This window comes from Acytostelium subglobosum, assembly GCF_000787575.1.
Source record: "Acytostelium subglobosum LB1 DNA, scaffold: scaffold2, whole genome shotgun sequence".
In the NCBI taxonomy this organism is placed as follows: Eukaryota; Evosea; class Eumycetozoa; order Acytosteliales; family Acytosteliaceae; genus Acytostelium; species Acytostelium subglobosum.
The window spans coordinates 1,473,509-1,492,998 of record NW_012236530.1 but is presented as its reverse complement, the minus strand read 5'-3'; the positions used below and the strand labels follow the sequence as shown (position 1 = coordinate 1,492,998).

The 19,490-nt window shown below is 42.3% G+C and overlaps 10 protein-coding genes across 10 annotated transcripts; 6 read left to right on the top strand and 4 right to left on the bottom strand.

Moving 5' to 3' along the window:
• Window positions 1–43: 43 nt before the first annotated feature.
• Window positions 44–2,408, top strand: SAMD00019534_013730 (hypothetical protein; the record flags this gene model as incomplete). Its single annotated transcript, XM_012903340.1, has 5 exons — window positions 44–272; window positions 352–918; window positions 1,026–1,096; window positions 1,492–1,806; window positions 2,109–2,408. Coding segments are annotated over 5 exons (1,482 nt in total), but the record flags the coding sequence as incomplete, so codon positions are not given.
• Window positions 2,409–3,707: 1,299 nt separating this feature from the next.
• SAMD00019534_013720 (hypothetical protein) lies at window positions 3,708–4,751 on the top strand (the record flags this gene model as incomplete). The annotated part of the gene is made up of 2 exons (XM_012903339.1): window positions 3,708–4,188; window positions 4,258–4,751. Coding segments are annotated over 2 exons (975 nt in total), but the record flags the coding sequence as incomplete, so codon positions are not given.
• A 374-nt stretch (window positions 4,752–5,125) lies between these two features.
• Window positions 5,126–7,163, top strand: SAMD00019534_013710 (hypothetical protein; the record flags this gene model as incomplete). The annotated part of the gene is made up of 4 exons (XM_012903338.1): window positions 5,126–5,480; window positions 5,543–5,572; window positions 5,629–5,942; window positions 6,570–7,163. Coding segments are annotated over 4 exons (1,293 nt in total), but the record flags the coding sequence as incomplete, so codon positions are not given.
• A 1,195-nt stretch (window positions 7,164–8,358) lies between these two features.
• Window positions 8,359–9,852, bottom strand: SAMD00019534_013700 (hypothetical protein; the record flags this gene model as incomplete). The annotated part of the gene is made up of 1 exon (XM_012903337.1): window positions 8,359–9,852. A coding segment is annotated over one exon (1,494 nt), but the record flags the coding sequence as incomplete, so codon positions are not given.
• A 1,862-nt stretch (window positions 9,853–11,714) lies between these two features.
• Window positions 11,715–12,490, bottom strand: SAMD00019534_013690 (hypothetical protein; the record flags this gene model as incomplete). The annotated part of the gene is made up of 2 exons (XM_012903336.1): window positions 11,715–11,938; window positions 12,076–12,490. 2 exons carry the CDS (start codon window positions 12,488–12,490, stop codon window positions 11,715–11,717), a joined length of 639 nt encoding a protein of 212 aa, XP_012758790.1.
• A 274-nt stretch (window positions 12,491–12,764) lies between these two features.
• SAMD00019534_013680 (hypothetical protein) lies at window positions 12,765–14,213 on the bottom strand (the record flags this gene model as incomplete). Its single annotated transcript, XM_012903335.1, has 2 exons — window positions 12,765–13,598; window positions 13,913–14,213. Coding segments are annotated over 2 exons (1,135 nt in total), but the record flags the coding sequence as incomplete, so codon positions are not given.
• An 83-nt stretch (window positions 14,214–14,296) lies between these two features.
• SAMD00019534_013670 (hypothetical protein) lies at window positions 14,297–15,061 on the bottom strand (the record flags this gene model as incomplete). Its single annotated transcript, XM_012903334.1, has 2 exons — window positions 14,297–14,439; window positions 14,500–15,061. Coding segments are annotated over 2 exons (705 nt in total), but the record flags the coding sequence as incomplete, so codon positions are not given.
• Window positions 15,062–15,579: 518 nt separating this feature from the next.
• SAMD00019534_013660 (hypothetical protein) lies at window positions 15,580–16,072 on the top strand (the record flags this gene model as incomplete). The annotated part of the gene is made up of 3 exons (XM_012903333.1): window positions 15,580–15,581; window positions 15,704–15,816; window positions 15,897–16,072. Coding segments are annotated over 3 exons (291 nt in total), but the record flags the coding sequence as incomplete, so codon positions are not given.
• A 385-nt stretch (window positions 16,073–16,457) lies between these two features.
• SAMD00019534_013650 (hypothetical protein) lies at window positions 16,458–17,330 on the top strand (the record flags this gene model as incomplete). Its single annotated transcript, XM_012903332.1, has 1 exon — window positions 16,458–17,330. The coding sequence occupies one exon, from the start codon at window positions 16,458–16,460 to the stop codon at window positions 17,328–17,330; it is 873 nt and encodes a 290-aa protein (XP_012758786.1).
• A 203-nt stretch (window positions 17,331–17,533) lies between these two features.
• On the top strand, window positions 17,534–19,104 carry SAMD00019534_013640 (hypothetical protein; the record flags this gene model as incomplete). Its single annotated transcript, XM_012903331.1, has 4 exons — window positions 17,534–17,645; window positions 17,766–17,786; window positions 17,866–18,957; window positions 19,025–19,104. The coding sequence occupies 4 exons, from the start codon at window positions 17,534–17,536 to the stop codon at window positions 19,102–19,104; spliced, it is 1,305 nt and encodes a 434-aa protein (XP_012758785.1).
• Between the last annotated feature and the right edge of the window lie 386 nt (window positions 19,105–19,490).

The window sequence follows — 19,490 nt, the reverse complement described above, 5'->3', positions numbered from 1 at the left end:
TAATAGCACATTAATCATAATAGAGATAGAGATAAAGAGATAGAGAGATATGGATAGAGTATTCTTTAATGTTGATCAACTACTTGATGATACGCTCAAGATTGTTAGAATGGGCGTATTGTCAAAGAGTGAATGCAAGGAGATAATGAACAAGAGACAGGAGTTTGAACAAAAGATGGTCAGAAAGGCACCAAAGAAGCACGACTACCTCCAATACATCAAGTTTGAACTCGACCTCGATCAAACAGTTCACAAGAAAGGAAGAGAGATGAGTATGTTCATTCAATCATTCATTCATTCATTCAATCAATCAATCATACTCACTCATTCAATCAATCGATCGAACATTAGACATAGACTTTGATTATAGACTAAGATCACCATTGAGGAATGCAATGATATTGTTTGCAAGATTGGTACATAAATTCCCAAAGGATGAAGCATTGTGGATCAGTTATCTCAATGTTAGATTGAATAGAGCGAGTAATGATGGCACGGGTCGTGTGTTCTCATTGGCTCTGCAACATAATCCACGATCGGCCAAACTCTGGAAATTGGCCGCCGCCTTTGAGTTTGAGATTAACAGGAATATAAAGGCCGCGCGCAGTCTGATACAGCTGGGCCTGCACTACTGTCCAGCCGACCACTCGCTCTGGCATCACTTCTTCACGATGGAGCTGTCGTACGTCGCTGTGCTCCTGAACCGACTGTCGACGGTCGAGGATGCCGATCGCGTGATCAACGGCACAGCGGCCAACACACAAGACTCGATTGAGCTCGACAGCAAACTCTCTGGCGCCGCTGGCAAGGACAACTTCATCGAGTTTGGCGAGGAGATATACAACGCAACCACCCTTCGCAACAGTCCTGCACTTCAAGGAGGCATTGCCACCATCGTCTTTAACAATGCCATCGCAAGTATGTACATTACTATCACTTGCGCATGTGATCAACCATGACTAACCCACCTGGAACTATTCCACTCCAACCCACTCACTCAATCAAACACTGGATCAATCATACAGACTTCAAGAATGACTTTGAGTTCAGGAAGCAGTTCTATAAGTTGGTGCAACAGTTCATTAATAATGGCAAGGCTACGTTGACGATCGCAGCAGAGACTGAGAGGATTGGAAAGTTGATGGGCGATCTGATCATTCAATCATTGAAGAAGGACTTTGCCAACAATGATACCAAATTATGGATGATGTTGGCCAAGGTTGAGATGGGCACATTGGCAAAGGTCGGCACGATCGCCATGTCAGACGCCTCAGACTCTATCCCCTTGATCAACAGCACCCTCTCCGTACTGGACAAGGGTATGGCCAGCATCAAGAGTGAGGCCATGCTTCTAGGCATCAACAAGTTCATCAACAAACTGCTTCAGCGAGTAACCATTGATAACAACCAGGTGGTAAGTATCCCGTGGAATCATTCCATACTCAATCAATCAATCAATCACTTACACACATTACCAACTAGCTCGCACTGTTGGAGAAGTTCTTGTTGGTCACATTTACCAAGGCTGAGAAGGATGGCGTACTTAATGAGAGTGGATACTTGATCTATGTCGAGTTGTTGATCCAATTGAACAAGATCAAGGAAGCAATGGACGTAGCAGTCAAGGCAACTACCAAGCATGCCAACTCAATCAATCTGTGGAATCAAAGAATCAACATACTCATTCGCCATAGCATGGTACTTGGCAATGCATCCAACGCCACATTTGACAGTGCCATCCAACAATGCTTTGAACAATCAATTCAACAGATATTCCCAATTCCAACTTCCACATCAACATCAACACATCCAACAATCACCGAGCAGGCATCATACCGAACATACATCATTCAATACTTTGATCACAAACTATCCCAAATCAAGGATGGAGCCGATTCATTCAAACAAATACTCTCAATCTTCTCCGTAAGTTGTCCACATCACAATCACTCAATCAATCAATTGGAATTATTCCACTCACTTACTCACTCAATCATTCAATCACTTTCCAGAAATTGATGCGTATGATGGATGGAAGACCACAATGCCAGGAGGAGGCAAAGATATATTTGATCGATTATTTGTTCACAACTAAGGGCGTGTCGATGAAGCAGCTGAAAGAGGCGTATACTTTATGCTTCCAATATCTTCCAGTGAGCAAGAGGATGTTCCAGAGCTGCATTGCATACCAGCGTGAAAGACCCACTCCAGAATTAGCCGAGATCAGAGACCTCTATGAACGATACCTCCAAGACGACTCATTTGCACAGGACGACGTGCAAACATGGCTGGACTACCGCGACTTTGAGCTTTACGTGTCCAAAGACATCAACAAGGCCAACATCATAGCCAATCGTGCTCGCAAGTCACTTCGCGATCCCAAACAGTTCATCAACGCACTTTCCAACAATTAAAACAAGAGTTGGTGTCCCTGGAAACTCGGAATGAATCCTGGAAATAGTATCACTCCAGCACTAAAGAAACATACTCGATGATTTCCATCTAACACTGCAATGTTCTTAAGAACATCTTTGGGAAATGTGGCAATCAAACAGACGACTTCCAATATGGTTGATGATGTTGTTCATCGTGAGATGTCCAGATTGACATGTTATAGCTCTGCCATCGAGTCCATTCACATTTCCAAACTCTAGGTTGTTCAGTGTGATGGTGGACTTTGTGTAGCAGTGATCACCTTTGACGTTGATACAAACATTGATCTTGTCTTCAATGATCATCGAGGTATCAGCGCGATTGGTATTGTCCTCCTGATTCAAGTTCTTGACAAAGTTTTGAATTTTGAATTATGAAGTTTGAAAGTTCACTTTTGGAAGGATATTCCTCTAACACTGCTACATCCCGGTCGAGTGAAGAAAGGGACTTCTGATTGGTTAGAAACGCCACGAATGTTGTTTCCAGTGGGTTTGAACATGATAGACCAATGCTGGAGTGTGTTGATTGATCATGTGATTGAGGCTCATCGATTCGATTGATTGTTTGAGTGAACTGGACCATGTTAGTGAGTGCGCTTGGGAGAAGTTCAACATGAGACTTATAAACATCAATGGCTACCCTCTCGGTTGGTGTTGTCCTTGAAGTAACCTGTGTTGCTAAATCAGCTTATTAATATAGAATTAGTCATCAAATTAATAAACATTCCACAATAATACCAAACACATACTTGTCCTTCTTAGTTTGTCTCTTGTCTTCAGATCCTCTTTCGCCCTACTCTCTTCCTGCTTTTTGAGCCTCTCAGCTTTAGCCTTCTCATCGTCCTCCTTCTTTTGTTTGGCTGCTTGCTCTCTCTCTTTTTGTTTTTTCTTTTTGTCTTCTTAGATGTTTTCTTTTGCTTGAGTATTCCTCTCTCCTCTATATGAAATTTACTGGAATCGACAGAAGGACAATTGACTAAACTATTAAAAGGTTCGCATCCATCCTTGCAGAAGCCCTTTGAGTAAACCTTGGCCGTCAACGTGACACTTTTGGCAAAATCGGTAATTACCCATGAATGAATGTATGAATGTGTTTGATTATTTGATTGTATGAATGTTTGAATGMWTGTCGTCTGATTGATTGAATAAACAACTGGAAGAAAGAAAAAATGTACATTTCCTCTAAAAAACAATTAATTCTTGAAAAAATAGRCTTTTTGGGGTGTTTGGAATGAAGGAGACGATCAATCATTCATTCATYAACAGGTGTAAGATATGACAGATAAAGATAAACGAATAGAAAGTGCACTCAAACTCTATTTTGAAAGCGATTTCACCAAGAACAGGATCAGACGACTTACAGGTATTGATGTGAATTACTATTTAACAAAACTATCTGATCCGACCTTCCACCCTCTAGGTCATGGAGGATACAGACACAGCAAGTTTGGAAAGGATGGACAATTGTTTCTCGAGTTGACAGTATGGGCAATCATTGTCGAGAACCCTCAGTACAATATATCGGATATACGACGTGAACTTGTGAAGCTGAATCCAGCTCTTGATGGTATCACCAATGATCACATTGAGAGGATATTCAGAAGTTGGCGTTGGTCTTGGAAACGACCAGAAGTCAAACAAATTCACAAGTACAGGGAGGACAACATGCATTACTACCTCGAGTTCTTGGCATTTATGAGATTGGTTGACTTCAAGGATCTGGTGTTTGCAGATGAAGTATCATTCCAAAGTAGAAGTATGTATCATTGAGTTAAGTCAAACAATCAACAAACTAACAATATTACTCACATTATTCAATCATTAGATCTACGCAAGACACTTGTGGTGGGTCCAATCAACAAGACAGCTATAATCAAGACCAAGAACCCAATTGAGGAGTCTTGCAACTTCATGTGTGCAATCAACTATGATGGCAAGATGTGGATTTCACAGCGAACGTCGACGAATGACGCCCATGACTTTGGCCTCTTTGTAAAGGATCTGGTCAAGAATGGTGCACTGTCAGCAAACAAATTCCTGATTATTGACAATGCACCAATTCATGGTGGCGCATATCTCCACGAGCTGTATCAGACAGTGGAGTCAGTTGGTGCCAAGCTAATCTTTTTGCCTAAGTATTCACCAGAGCTAAACCCAATCGAGCTAGTGTTTGCCTTTGTCAAGAACAATCTACGACATCGGCAAATTGACAACTTCCATTTGGCCATCATTGAAGCGTTCCAACAAATAACATTGGAGTACACCAGGAATATTTACCGGCACTGTCTCCACCCTGGCGATAAAAAGAAAAATGATAAATAAATAGTTAAATGTGGATTCATGGCAATATGGATTTATTCAAATATTATTTATTAATTTATTATCAATTCATTCATTCCACCAATCCAAAAGTGAACTTTCAAACTTCATAATTCAAAATTCAAAACTTTGTCACGAACTTGAATCAGGAGGACAATATCTACTTTTGATATTATTAATAAAAAATTTTTGATTTATATATTTTCGAAGTTCAAGTTTATTAAACTTTTTGATTTACAAGAAGTGAGTGTTTGGGCTCACTTGTTATCATTCCAACAACTCCTTTTATCTCTTCACTTATCTATCTTATTATTTGTATTGAACACTTCATTACCTCATCCCCAACATATATCAAACATCAGACACCAATAGACATGTCACAAGAAGAACATATGACAGACTCCACATCGAGATTGTCAACAGGATCAAATTCATCCTCAATTGGTCGACTGTCAACGGCAAGCAATTCAACATCAACCACATCTTCCACATCTTCCACATCGTCAACACCAGGCCTCACTAGAGAGTCTACGATGGAGGAAGTATGTACATGGGTCGGCAACAAGTTTGGTCCAGAGCTTGGAAAGGTACTGCTTGATCAAGAGATTGATGGAGATCTCCTCTTTGATTTAACCAAAGATGAACTTATCAATAAGGAGGGCCCCTACATGCTCACAGATGGCAAGGCCAAAAAACTCATCAAAGCTATCAAGCAGCTCGTAGGTCCGAGTAAGTACAAACAATTATCGGCCCAATGTCTTCATTCAAATTCACTAACATACACACTCAAGCCCCTATAGGATCACAAGGTGGCCACGCTCGTAAGTACAAATGAGAGCCAGTGATTTGCTCATTCGATTCTTACTTTCAGCATCAGTCGCAACAGAGACAGAATTTTGGAATGCCCTTCAGAATTGTACCGTTGATCCAACGTCAAAGATTCTGAGCCTTCCAAATGGTTTACATTTCTTGGGAAACCCTTCCAAGAGATCATCACTCTATGTGCGAGATTGCTACGAGGAGATGAAGAATCTGATATTTGCCCAGCTTGATCGATACGAAGCAATCCCAGACCAGCAGGAGCCACCAGTTTTGGTGGTGGGGGCCCCACAGCCAGATCCAATCTATGGCTCATTTGTTGTGACTGGCAACCCTGGCATTGGAAAGTCATGCTTCCTCTACTATCTGATGATGGAGGTCGCAAAGAAGAAGGCAACCCTAGTAGTCCACTCCATTCATGCAAGGACTAAGTCCTACTACCTCTACGGCTTTGATATCAACGGGTCACCAACTGTGACACTTGGAGGATGGGAAGCAGTCGAGCCCTACCTGAACGACAAGTCAAAGTCCACATACTTTTTTGTTGACAGCGAGAAGGAGCTCAACGTTTTAGCCAAGACCATCATTGTGTCATCACCAGACCCAAACAAGTACAAGGAGTTCCTCAAGAACCTTGGCACCACACGTAGATATATGCCAGCCTGGGAGAAGAGTGAGCTCGACCATGTCAGACCCATCCTCTATCCATACGTGACTCAGGTATGTATCTGTTATAGTGTCTCAATGTCATAATCTAACCCACATCATCATTAGGCTGTGCTTGATGGTCTCTGGTCAAAGTGGGGAGGTATTCCGCGCTATATCTTGGAGAATGCAAATGACAGTGATTACCAGCACAATCTCGAACAGGGCATCACAACCTTGAGGTTGAAAGATTGCTTTGAGAGTGTGGGAAAAGCGGATCCAAAAGCCCCGGGCAGTCACAAGATCATTCAAATTGTCCCGATAGATACCCCCAACACCTCCAAGTATTCTACAATGGAGTTGAAGTTCTCCTCCAAGTATGTACAGGTAATTGCCGTCCGAGCAATGGAGGCCAAAGACATGCAGAATGTCATGAAGAATCTATCAGTTCCAAAGTTCCTCCATTCTCCACTGGGCGGATCTTTCTTCGAGGCAGCGGTGCATCGAATTTTGCCTCGTGGTGGAACTTTCAAGAGAAGAAACCTACGTACCTCTATTCAGGACACAGTTGTATTCCCTCAATCAGCTCCCTCCACAGACATCATGTCCATCACTGACATTGAAACATCACCCGACAATATCTATCTTCAACCCAAGTACGGCAACTTCCCGGCCATTGATAGTTTGATCAAACAAACTACATTATTCCAAGTGACTGTATCACTGGACCATCCACCTCTTATGCAGGAGCTATCCAACATCATTGATCAACTTGGAGACGTAACCAACGTGCAACTCTACTTCGTTCTTCCACCTGACCAGTATCCTCTCTTCAAAGAGCAACACTACCTCACCACCAAGAAGATAGTCGCAAAGAAGCTCACAGCCCAGGTAAAGAAGATCACTCAATATGCTCTGTTGGTCGAATTCGCCCAGGACATCACACGATGAACAACATTATCAATCACATTGGCAGTATATCCCAGAGATGCTCATTGGATGGAAACCACCGAGTATGTTTCTTTAGTGCAGGAGTGATCGCTGGCATTGTCATTGGAAGTGTGGCTGGTGTGATCATCGAAATATATATAAACATTTCTCATAGTCAGAAGTTTCATTGCTACTAATATTTTTTTTTAAAGTTAATTAGTTAATTAAGTTAATAGAAATAAGTAAGTTCAATGCTCTCTTAAAACGAATATTATCAACATCGGGAAAGATGGAGTTGGATAATGTCATGTCGGTGATGGACACATTGATTTTGCTCTAATGGCTTCCAGCAATAAAGAGCAACTCGGTAAAGTTGTTGTTAGCATCAAACAGTGTATTCTCAATGTTCATCTAGCCTCCGGTTAGATATAGCATGGGCACGTAGAACTCGCCAATGCCCGTGTTGCCAATGAACGACGTGTTGACAATTGACATCGGTGTGGTCTTCTCAAGGAAGGATTGAAACAGGTAACCAAGCAAGATGTTGTCACGGAATGTTGCTCCAATGATTGAGAGTGGCTATTCGCTGTGTAACAAGGTGAACGAATTGTTTCCATTGAACTCTGTTTGATTAATGGTCAGCTTTCATTGAGTCAAGATCACTATATTATATATGGTTGTTTGGCAGCTGATAATCCTGCCACCATTGATTGTCCAAGACTATCGGCCTTATATCATGGCGTTAGGAAGGCAGGACCGTGATCGCACTGGTTCCATTGGTCAAAGACATGCCAGAGGTGGTGACGTTGTTCAGGTCGATGTTGATGTTGTTCGCCATTGAGTTGATGAACTGTTTGCCATTGTTGAATCTAAGACTATTGAGTGTGATGTTGATTTTTGGATTACAAATAATGTCCGACAGGGAATTGAAGAAGAAGACAAGGAAGGTGAGTGGACAAGGTCGATGATGACGTCGCCTTTGGTGAATGGCGATTGTCCAATCGTGACTTTGATATAGAGTAGGTTGAGGTCGGAGTTGCCCTCGATGAACCAAGAGTGTAATGTGATTGAGTGATTGAATGAGTGAATAGGCGACCTGGTCCTGGACCCAGGATTCATGACTCGGGACTCTTGAGGATCGTAGTCATTGTTTCAATCCGATCACTCAATCAATAATTAGTTAGTTTACTTTATTAAATCCATTCAATCGTCATTGTATTGTGAGGTATTGGTTCCTCATCTTACGCTTCTTGATGACAATGTATGTGATGACTATAAAAATGATCACACCAGCAACAGTTCCAATGACAATGCCAGCGATCGCTCCGCCACTCAATTGACACACTTGAAGATTGCCATCCAATGAACATCTCTGTGATGCATGGCAATCAAATATACGACTTCCAATGTGATTGATGATGTTGTTCATTGTAAGATGTCCTGATTGGCACCTTATGGCGCCGCCATCCAGTCCACTCACACTTCCAAACTCAAGGTTGTTCAGTGTACTTGTCGACTGGGATATGGCCAGCTCCGACTTTGGCACGTTATTGTTGACAAAGGTGCAGCGGTCCATCGTCAAGTTGGTGTAGGAAATCGATACCAAGCTGTTGCCATTTGTAGACTGCCTGCGGGAGAGGGCCGAGTTGGTGAATGTCGTGTCGGCGATGGTCACATTGCTATTGTACATGTCTCCTTTGATTAATAACAACACTCCAAAGTTGTCGTTGGTGTCGAACAGAGTATTATTGATATTGATCAAGCCTCCGGTTAGAGAGAGCATTGACATAAATGTGTCACCCGAGCCCATGTTGCCAATGAACGAGGCGTTGACTATTGACAAAGGAGTCGTGGACGCTAGGGCCTTAGTCGACATCAGGGTATCGACCATGTTTTCAATGAATGATGTGTCAACGATTGAGACTGGCTGTTCGTAGTGCGACCAGAGAGTGAACGCACTGTTTCCAATGAACTCGGTTTGATTGAGGGTCAGCGCGCATTCGGTCTGGAGCATCACACCAGACTTTACCTTGGATTGACAGTTGACCATCCTTCCACCATTGATTGTGAGTGATGGTCCTGGACTACCAGTACATGGAGTTGGGAATGGTGCGACATTGATCACATTAGTCCCATTGATCGCTACACCATAGAAGGTGACGTTGTTCAGCACGATGTTGATGTTGTTCACTAACGAGTTGATTACTTGTGTGCCATTGGTGAACGTTAGACTATTGAGTGTGATGCTCATCGGAGGATTACAAAGGCTCTGGGACGTGAGGTTGAAGAAGTAGAGGTAGTTGGAGGTGGCATTCTGGGCGAGGTCGATTGTCACGTCGCCTTGGGTGAATGGCGATGGTCCAATCGTGACATTGAGGTTGAGTAGCTCGAGGTTGGAGTTGCCTTTGAGAGCAGGGTATACACCACCTGCCATCGCAATGCTCAATGCTGAGTTTTGAAGTGGCTGTTGTTGTTGTTGTTGTTGGTATAGTGATCGGTAGCTGTTGATCGCAGATGTTATGTTGGGACATGCCATGTTTGGATCTTGGTAGTCAAGTCCACATATTGTTGATGTGTTGGTCGATGTTTGATCGACGTAGATCGTCACGGTGGTGATCATATCTTGGCCATTGACCGTGATGGTAACTGTGATCATGAGAAAGACAAACAGTTGGAGTAGTAGTTGTACATGTTGTTGATGATACATTATTATATTACTTGTTGGTAATGCTTGATCATCATAATGAATGAGTGACCAACATGTTGTGATTGGTTGTGGTAGTGCATGATAATGAGGGATATTAGAGCATGTCAATGTTATATGATGCAGTGATCAGATATTTAGTGAAGCATTAACTGAGTGAGTAAAGAGCTAATCCCGACAATGGGCCATTGCAAAAAGAGGCTCCTCTCTTGAATCAATCAAAATGGTGGACCACTTTTGATTATTGGGGTTTTTCCGATGATCGGCATCATTAAATAGTAGTTTATTCTTTCGATTATTATTGTATTGTGTATTCCGTCCTCTTCTTGTACTTCTTGATGACAAAGTATGTGATGACTATGATAATGATCTAACCAGCCGCCATGTAGTCCATTCACATTTCCAAACTCAAAGTTGTTCAGTGTGCTGGTCGACTGGGCTATGGGCCATCAATAAGATATCACCATCGATGGATGGCTGGTTGGGAAAGATGGAGTTGGAGAATGTCGTGTCGGTGATTGTAACATAGATGTTTCTCTCATAGCTTCCAGCGATATTGACCAACTGTGTATAGTTGTTGTTGGCATCGAACAGGGTATGCTCTATGTTTACCAATCCTCCTTTTAGAAAGAGCATGGCCAAAAAGGATACCCCACCGCCCGAGTTGCCAATGAACGACGTGTTGACTATTGACATCGGTGTGGTTGTCTCTAGGAAGGTTATAATCAAGTCGCCAAGCAAGGTGTTGTCACGGAATGTTGTGCCAACGATTAAGACTGGCTCATTAATGAGTAAACATCAACAGCAATAGAAACAGCACAACAGCATCGGCCATAAATGTAGACCAAACAATGATATGAATATCCACCAATTGATTGAATGAGTGATCCTTGGATTATTGATTGATTGTATTCTCAATCAATTGGTGGATTATTGATGTTTTTGAATGACCCATCCTTTTATAAATTGATTCTTGCTACTCATACTTCTGCATTGTAGTTGAACTCAATGAATGATGTATGGAAGCAAATAGTAAATTAATATGGTGTCAGCGTATATACCCTTCCTCACATAAATGCTCTAACAGCTCCCGCATTAATTTGTTGCACACACCTCCATTTGGGTAGCAACCACACATGCCAAAAAAAAAAAGGTTACCTGGGAGGGTCCTGTCAATGTCTTCTCCATGGTTGTAGTCTTAGAGTCTTTGATTTATTCAATCATATCAAACACATTCTACTTGAGTGTGAGGCCTGGAATCATTCCCATCAATATTATATTATTCATTGTATTGTGTTGTATTGGTTCCTCTTCTTGTACTTCTTGATGACAAAGAATGTGATGATTATAATAATGATCAATCCAGCAACACTTCCGATGACAATTCCAGCGACCACTCCAGCACTATAGAAACATACTCGGTGGTTTCCATCTAATGAGCATCTTTGGGATATATGGCAATCGAACATACGACTGCCAATGTGATTGATGATGTTGTTCATTGTGAGATGTCCAGATTGACATGTTATGGCACCACCGCGGTGAAGTCCATTCACATTTCCAAACTCTAGGTTGTTCAGTGTGCTGGTGGACTTTGAAATGGCCAACTCTGTTGTTGCCACTGAATTGTTGATAAATTTGCAGCGGTCCATGATCAAGTTACATTCAACAATCAATATCATGTCACCATCTATGGACTTTTGGTCGGGAAAGATAGAGTTGGAGAATGTCGTGTCGGTGATGGACACGTTGATGTTGCTCTCATAGCTGCCGGCAATAAAGAGCAACTCGGTAATGTTGTTGTTGGCATCAAACAGTGTATTCTCGATTTTCATCGAGCCTCCGGTTAGATATAGCATGGGCACCTAGGACTCCCCAATGCCCGTGTTGCCAATGAACGACGTGTTGACTATTGACATCGGTGTGGTTGTCTCAAGGAAGGTTTGAAACAGGTAACCAGGCAAGAAGTTGTCTCGGAATGTTGCGCCAATGATTGAGAGTGGCTCATCGCTGTGGTTCAAGAGGGTGTACACATTGTTACCAATGAACTCTGTTTGATTGATCGTCAGCTTGCATTGAGTCAAGAAAACTATATTATATATGGTGGTTTGGCAGTTGATCATCTTGCCACCATTGATTGTCAGTGATGGTCCGAGACTACCGGCCTCATAGCATGGCGTTAGGAAGGGTAGGACGGTGATAGCACTGGTGCCATTGGTCACAGACTATTGAGTGTGATGTTGATCTGAGGATTACAAATAATGTCCGACAGGGAATTGAAGAAGAAGACAAGGAAGGTGTCGTTGGGTAGGGCCGGGACGAGGTCGATGATGACATCGCATTGGGTGTATGGCGAAGGTCCAATCGTGACATTGATGTAGAGTAGGTTGAGGTCGGAGTTGCCCTTGAGGGCAGGGTATACACCACCTGCCATCGCAATGTTCAATGCAGTGTTGTGGAGTTGTTGTTGATATATTGATCGGTAGCTGTTGATTGCAGATGTTATGTTGGGACATGCCATGTTAGGGTCTTGGTATCCAAGTCCACATATGGTTGATGTGTTGGTCGATGTTTGATCGACGTAGATCGTTGTAGTGATGATCACATCTTGGCCATTCACCGTGACTGTTACAGTGATCATTAGAAACACAAACAGTTGGAGTAATTGATACATTATTTGATGACGATGTTGTTGATATGAATGAATGATCAATAATTAGTGATGATAATTCATTGGAGTTGTTAAAGGGTGCATCCCGCCAAAGCATCGGTTGGCTCATCCAATCAAAATGATGGCCTCACTACTTTTGCGTATCGGGGCATTTCCAAGGCCTCCTCCCAAGGTCCCCCTGGGTGATCATTTTATTTGTACCATTGATGATGAATGAGCAAGCACCAAAGCTTACCCTCTACCATGTCTCTGTGATGTATCTCTTTTCCTTCTCCAATCGATCAAGATATTGTTGTGCTGGATCAACATCACCATCGCCATTTACAGTACCAGGGTCACTGTTGCTCGCCACTCCAACTCCAATATTCTCTTTGATTATGTTGATCAGTTGAGCCCTAACATCTTTTGGCATGCGACCTGATGCGCCTGATATATAGAAGTAGGCACCACTCTCCAACAATGACCAGATCAACTTGGAATCCAACTTCATCATATGTTGAACATAAACCTTTTGTTCCTGATCTCTTGAGAATGCCACACTCAACTTGGTCAGCGTGCTACAATCATGATACTGTTCAAACTCATCGCGATACAAATAGTCCTGATCTCGATGTCTACATCCAAAGTAGAATAATGATTGGCCTTGTCCAAGGTCTGCCTTGGACCCCTGATGATGTTTGATCAGGTGATCACGTTGTTGAATGAATGATCGAAACATTGCACATCCTGTACCGGGTCCAACCATGATCAGTGGGGTGAGGAGGGATGATGGAGGCTTGGCGCCACTGGCCTTGACGTACATTGCAATCTTGGTGCCACATTGTAATGATTCGAACCATTTGGAGCATAGTCCCATCCTAGTGAGCTTTCTAAGTGGACATGAATACTTGACGAGACCAGCTGTGATGTGTATAGTTTGCGGATGTACCAATGATGATGATGATATTGAGAATGGTCTTGGTTTCATCTGTGACACCAGATCAAACATGTATTCGAATGGTATGCTCGTGCAATTAAAGTCCTTCAATACATCGATATAGTTCCTTTTCTCCTTTTGATTATACTGTCTAAGGTCATCCTATTGATTCGTGATGATATGATTGATTGATTGATTGATTGAGTGGTCGAGTGAGTGATCGAGTGATCAAGTGATCGAGTGGACGAGTGATTGGAATCGTTCCAGTGAGTGATTGATGATCCAATGACGAGTGATCCATTGATCGAACGAGTGCGAGTGATCGAGTGATTGAGTGATTGAGTGTTCAACATAAGTTTGGAATAGAATGTGTGATCGAACGTTTGGAGTAGTTCCATTGTTTGAGTGATTGAGTGATTGAGTGATAATATTAGTGTAAGTGAGTGATCCTGATCCTCGGTACTGACTTGACTTACCTGAGCCTCCTTGGAGGAGAAATATTGGAGTCGTTCTTTGAAGTTTGGATCAGAGACAAAGAACTGTAACATCTCAAAGAAGATTCTTTTGGGTGATCCTAGTATGTCAAAGTGTCCAAGGAATAGATCACGTATAGTAATAGGTAGTCTAAGGTTTGATGGTCTCTGATGTTGATCTGCATTGATTGGTATAATATCACTGATCACCATATTTGGATCATAATTAAGATATTGAATGATATCATCCACATGTGAAGTTGGGTTCTTTGGAAGTATGTATGCAACATCACCAGATGAGTACCTATGTGTAAGTGTTCAATCAAGTTAATTTGATTTTTTGATCATGATGTGGATGGAACCATTCCACCCCCTCACACACACTTACTCCAATGATGTTGTTGATATGTCGATCTCGAGATGTCTGACGTCTTGTGTCCAGTCTGCACCAGTGATTCGCGTGTTCTTGACAAGTGTACCATATTGATATTGAGTAGTCGCGACCATTGTTAACATCTTGGAAACTTGGTGTGTGGCCGCAGCAACACCATGATCATGATCAGTGGCCTCAGCCCCAGACCCAGCCCCACCAGGGACATTGAGATACACAAGTTTGTACTTGGCAGGCTGCAACACTGTCTTGTCCAATGGTTTAAAGTCGGCGGGCACGGGATACATATCGATGAGCTTGTCAGTCAGCTCTTTTGTCCATCGCTCGACTTCGTAGTCGATGCCCAGGTCGTGTTGGTAGTCAGCGTCACCGCGTCGCACCATCTGCTTGGCGCCCAGCGACAGCAGTCGCTGTGTGAGCTTCTTCGAGGCAAAGTTGTACGTGGTGTATGACGAGTCGCCCAGTCCCAGCACGGCAAAGTTGAGGCCTGCCAGCGCATTGGTTGGGAGTGAGCGAATGAGCAAGAAGTTCCAAAAGTCGCGCATGGTATCTGGCACGTCGCCATGGCCCTGAGTCGACACTACAAACACCACACATCTCTCCCTTGGCAACATCATCTTAAAGTCATACTGTTCAATGTCCAGCACTGATGTGGCCACACCACTCTGTCCATAAACATCCATCGACAGTCTCTCCGCCACCTCTTGTGAAGTTCCAGATTGAGTGGCAAATATAATCTTGCATTTCCTTGTATTATTATTTGTATCCATCATTGTTATTATTATTATTATTTCATTTGAATGAAATTGAACATGTTAAGTGATGTCAATGTAAGAATGACATAATAATTACAACTTTGTGGACCTTTGAAGTGGACCTGAAATTCGCAAAATCGTCTCTTTTGGGAGATTGTGGTGTTTTTTTTGTGTTTTGATGACTATTTTTTTTCAGGACCTTGAAGTGCCCAAACGAGTAAAGCGTAACGGGGCTTTAGGGGGGTTCAGAACTGACAGTTTCTTTGTTTCGTCTGCAACTATGATGATGGAGAGTGCGTCAGTGAATGAGTGGACGACCCAACCCAACCTAACCAACGCTACCTCTGACCAGACTCAACCGAATACGAATAGATCAATCATTTATTGCTCATTCAATCAAATAATTAATTACATTACACATACATTAACAATGTCTTTTTTCAACTTTGCCAGAAGAACCTTGTTCTCAACCAGAACCAGACAATTCGTGAGAGGAGGTGACCACGGTCACGGTCACGGTCACGATGTAAGTGTCGCCTCTCTTAGTAGTGTCACTGCAATCAATCAATCAATTCAATCAATCTATTATTAATTAAATAATTAATTAAATATTATATTAACATAATCAATCAATTAATCAACTTATAGGGTCCAGAGTACGGTATCCCAATTGGTCTCCAGAAGGGACTCTCTGCTGCCACCAAGCTCATGGGATGTGCTTTGTTCGCTTACTACCCATTCGCTGCTATTGCTCACCAGAAGTATGTTGAAAAGACACTCAATCAATCAATCAATCATTAACTAACATACATTCAATCAATCACTCAATCAATCAATCTAGGGCCAAGAAGCAAATCACCTCTGATTAAATTGTTTGATCAATGTAGCAATCAATCACTTACAGATGGCACCTTGCCTTTGTTCCATCATCGACACACGAGTCGTCAACAACTACTTCTTCTCCAGGTTGGATTAACAACTCGAATAATTATTAATAATAAACTTATAATACTCAAACAAACACTTAATGCATTATATATGGTACTTTATGGTAGACCAAGGTAACATCCCCATCACCATCAAACAAACTAACTATGATGGGGACACACCAAGTCTACACCCATCAAACAGCCACCATCCCTTTTCGCCCAACCCTTGTATTTGCAACTTCATTGAACTTKGGTCAAGAACAAGTCAAGTGACAAAACAACCCCATTTTTCATTCATGATGACTCAAAGAATGATTGAAAGAATGAAGGTGACTTGTGACTTGATGTGTTTGTTCACTTGCATTCATAAAGTCAGTCAATTATAAAGTATACTTGTACAATTATAACATTATATATAATATATATATTTAAAGAAGATTGAATCAATCAATCAATCAATCAATCACACTATAATGGCTTCAGACACAAAGAACAGGCCAAAGAGTGATGATGTCATCGACTCTGACGACTCTGACGATGAGGATACTGTTATGATTGACAATACTACTGCGACAACAACAACCTCGAGAAGACAACAAGGTCATGGACATGCTCATTCGAATGGAGAGATGTGTAGTGGCGATCATGATGGTGGCAGCGGCAAGGCAGTTGCGCCAACATCAAGTTTCAAAAAGATTGTTAGACTACTATTACTGTTTAGCATGGTGCCAGTACTATTCTCAATGCCACTGTTCCTAAAGAAGGGTGGCGAGCTCGTATCAAACAACAGAGCGCTGTTGTTCTACGTGTGGGCATTCTACGCGGTCGTGTGGGCGGCCATTGTATACTCAAAGCGCCATCAGATCACGATCAGCAGCTTCGTCAACCACAACCTGCTCTGGATGATCGTGGCGCTGGGCACGTTCATCGTGCTCGACATCCCCAAGATGATCCAGCAGGTCGAGCTGCGCCGCGAGGTGCTGCTCGTATGGTGCACCATCACCTGGATCCCCAACATCCTCATCTTCTTCTTTGACGACACTGATCACAAGACCAAGGAGCAGCAGGAGGAGCAAAAGGAGCTGCGCAAGAAGAAGAAGGACGACGAGCGCAAGGCCAAGCTCGAGGAGAAGCGCAAGAAGCGCCAGAAGGAGCGCATGGAGAAGTACACGCCCACGCAGCGCATGATGCTCAATGCCGGCGTCTACGTTGGACTGCTGCTGCTCGTCCTCCTCCTGGCGTGGCAGACCTATCGATGGTATCTCAAGACTCAACAGAATATATTGGAGAGGCAACGAGGCAGTACCGTTGAGGAGGAGGTCGAGCCCGTCTATGGAGAGTATTAATCATCCACACCATCATCATCATTATCATCACGTTCTTCCAATCATCACTGGAATATAATAATAATATTCGCCAATAAATTGTCTCTCAATCTTGCTCGCTATCTCAGAGCATAGTACACCAATCAATCAACCAAATGCCAAATTAGGAAATCAAATCATTTTGATCACATGATCATCAACATTTAGATTAGAGATATATAATAATGACATCATCACCATCAACCTTACATCAACTTCCACTTCTAGTATTGAGATATATAGTTGAACATGTCAATGATACTTACTCCAGTATCTCATTGGCATTGACTTGTTCAAGTTTGTTTCAACAAAGAGATAGTTATCTTAGGTTGTACCCAGGTACAATCAATAAGTTTCTATTCACTGATGGTACCAAACAACATTGTGGACTACGATCATTCAATCATCAATTGATAGTCCATCACCTAAGTCGATATGGTATGCACTTCTTGGAATCATTCCAATCACTCACTCACTAGCTCACACTAACTAACACTATCTTGATCAATCACAATAGTAGAGGCCACAGTTCAAACAGGTTCATACTTTGTAGTTGACAAGGACTTTGACTTGATCACTGGTACTATTCCATATGGTATCAAATATCTGTTCTTCTCTGATCACTTCAATCAAACACTATCGATTGGTGACATACCAAGTAGTGTGGAACATTTGGAACTTGGAGGAATCAATCAGATATTGACACCAGGAATCATTCCAGACTCTGTAAAGACATTGGTGTTTGGATTCAAGTTTGATCAACCATTGATGATTGGATCAATACCATCATCAGTCACATATTTGAGATATCAAGTGAGTGATCGTGCTGTCAACCAAATCCAATGGATACCAGATTCGGTCACCAGACTCAAGATCTCAACGAGGTCATGTCCGATTGGATTGATCCCATCATCAGTCAAATCACTCTCAATAGAATGTTGTGGTGATGGCAGTGAAGATGATAGTGAAGATGATGATGATGATGATGATGATAGTGATGGTGAGGGTGATGTGACATTGGTACCTGGATCCATTCCAGACTCTGTAACATATCTCTCAATATGGACAAATGATCGACTTGTGCCTGGCATTATCCCATCATCAGTGATCACGTTGACTCTGGACAGTGTTGGTGAGGACCACAAAGGGATTATCCCAGACTCTGTCAAATCCTTGAAGGTATACGATAACTTGCCCGAAGACTTGGTGTTGCCGCCATCATTGGAATCACTCACTGGATATATTGAAGAGGATATGATTCATCAACTTCCTTCAACACTGACTAGTATGACGATCAACGATCGAAACAGTGTTCAACTGGCTAAGCATCATCATGGAATGAAGTTGTACATGCAGTTCATTCAATCAGAGATATTCAATCGACTTATCACCCCTGGCATGCTCCCAGACACCCTGACCACATTGTCATTCCCATCGGTCTTTAAACAGATACTCAATGTTGGTGATATCCCATCGAGTGTTACAAAGATTGTATTTGGATACCAATATAATGAGGTATTGAAGGCATCCGTGCTCCCATCATCATTAACAACTCTCAAGTTTGGATCAATGTACAATCGATTCATTGAACCCGGTGTGATTCCAGAGAGTGTGTCAACACTTTACTTTGGTCTATCATTCAAACAATCACTACCATTGGAATCATTCCCAACGAGATCACTCAGACGTCTCAAGATACCATATCAACTCACTCTCCCGGATGGCCTACCTCATCTCCCCATCCTACATGTCATGATTGGACTTAAAGACACTGACCCTTCACAGATCTTCCCACTTTGTACGATGGCCAATGTGCTCACGATCACTCAAAATGGTGAGTATCACCTCAAGAAGATAAGGATCATTGAACAGTTTGATCAACAATGGTCTCTTGTACTTAATGATGATGAAGGATTGGTTGGATCTGGATTCATTCCACGATCAAAGTTATCTTCATACCTTGGAGAACTTATGATATCCGTCACCAGCATTGATCTAGCCACTTGTGGCTTCACTAAATCAATGAATGATTGTACTAGGTTCGACTTGGAAGATGGACACATTGGGGCATGGCGTTGGGTAATACCAAACAAACAATAAAGATTGATTGATTGATTGTTTGGAACCATTCCAGATGTGATT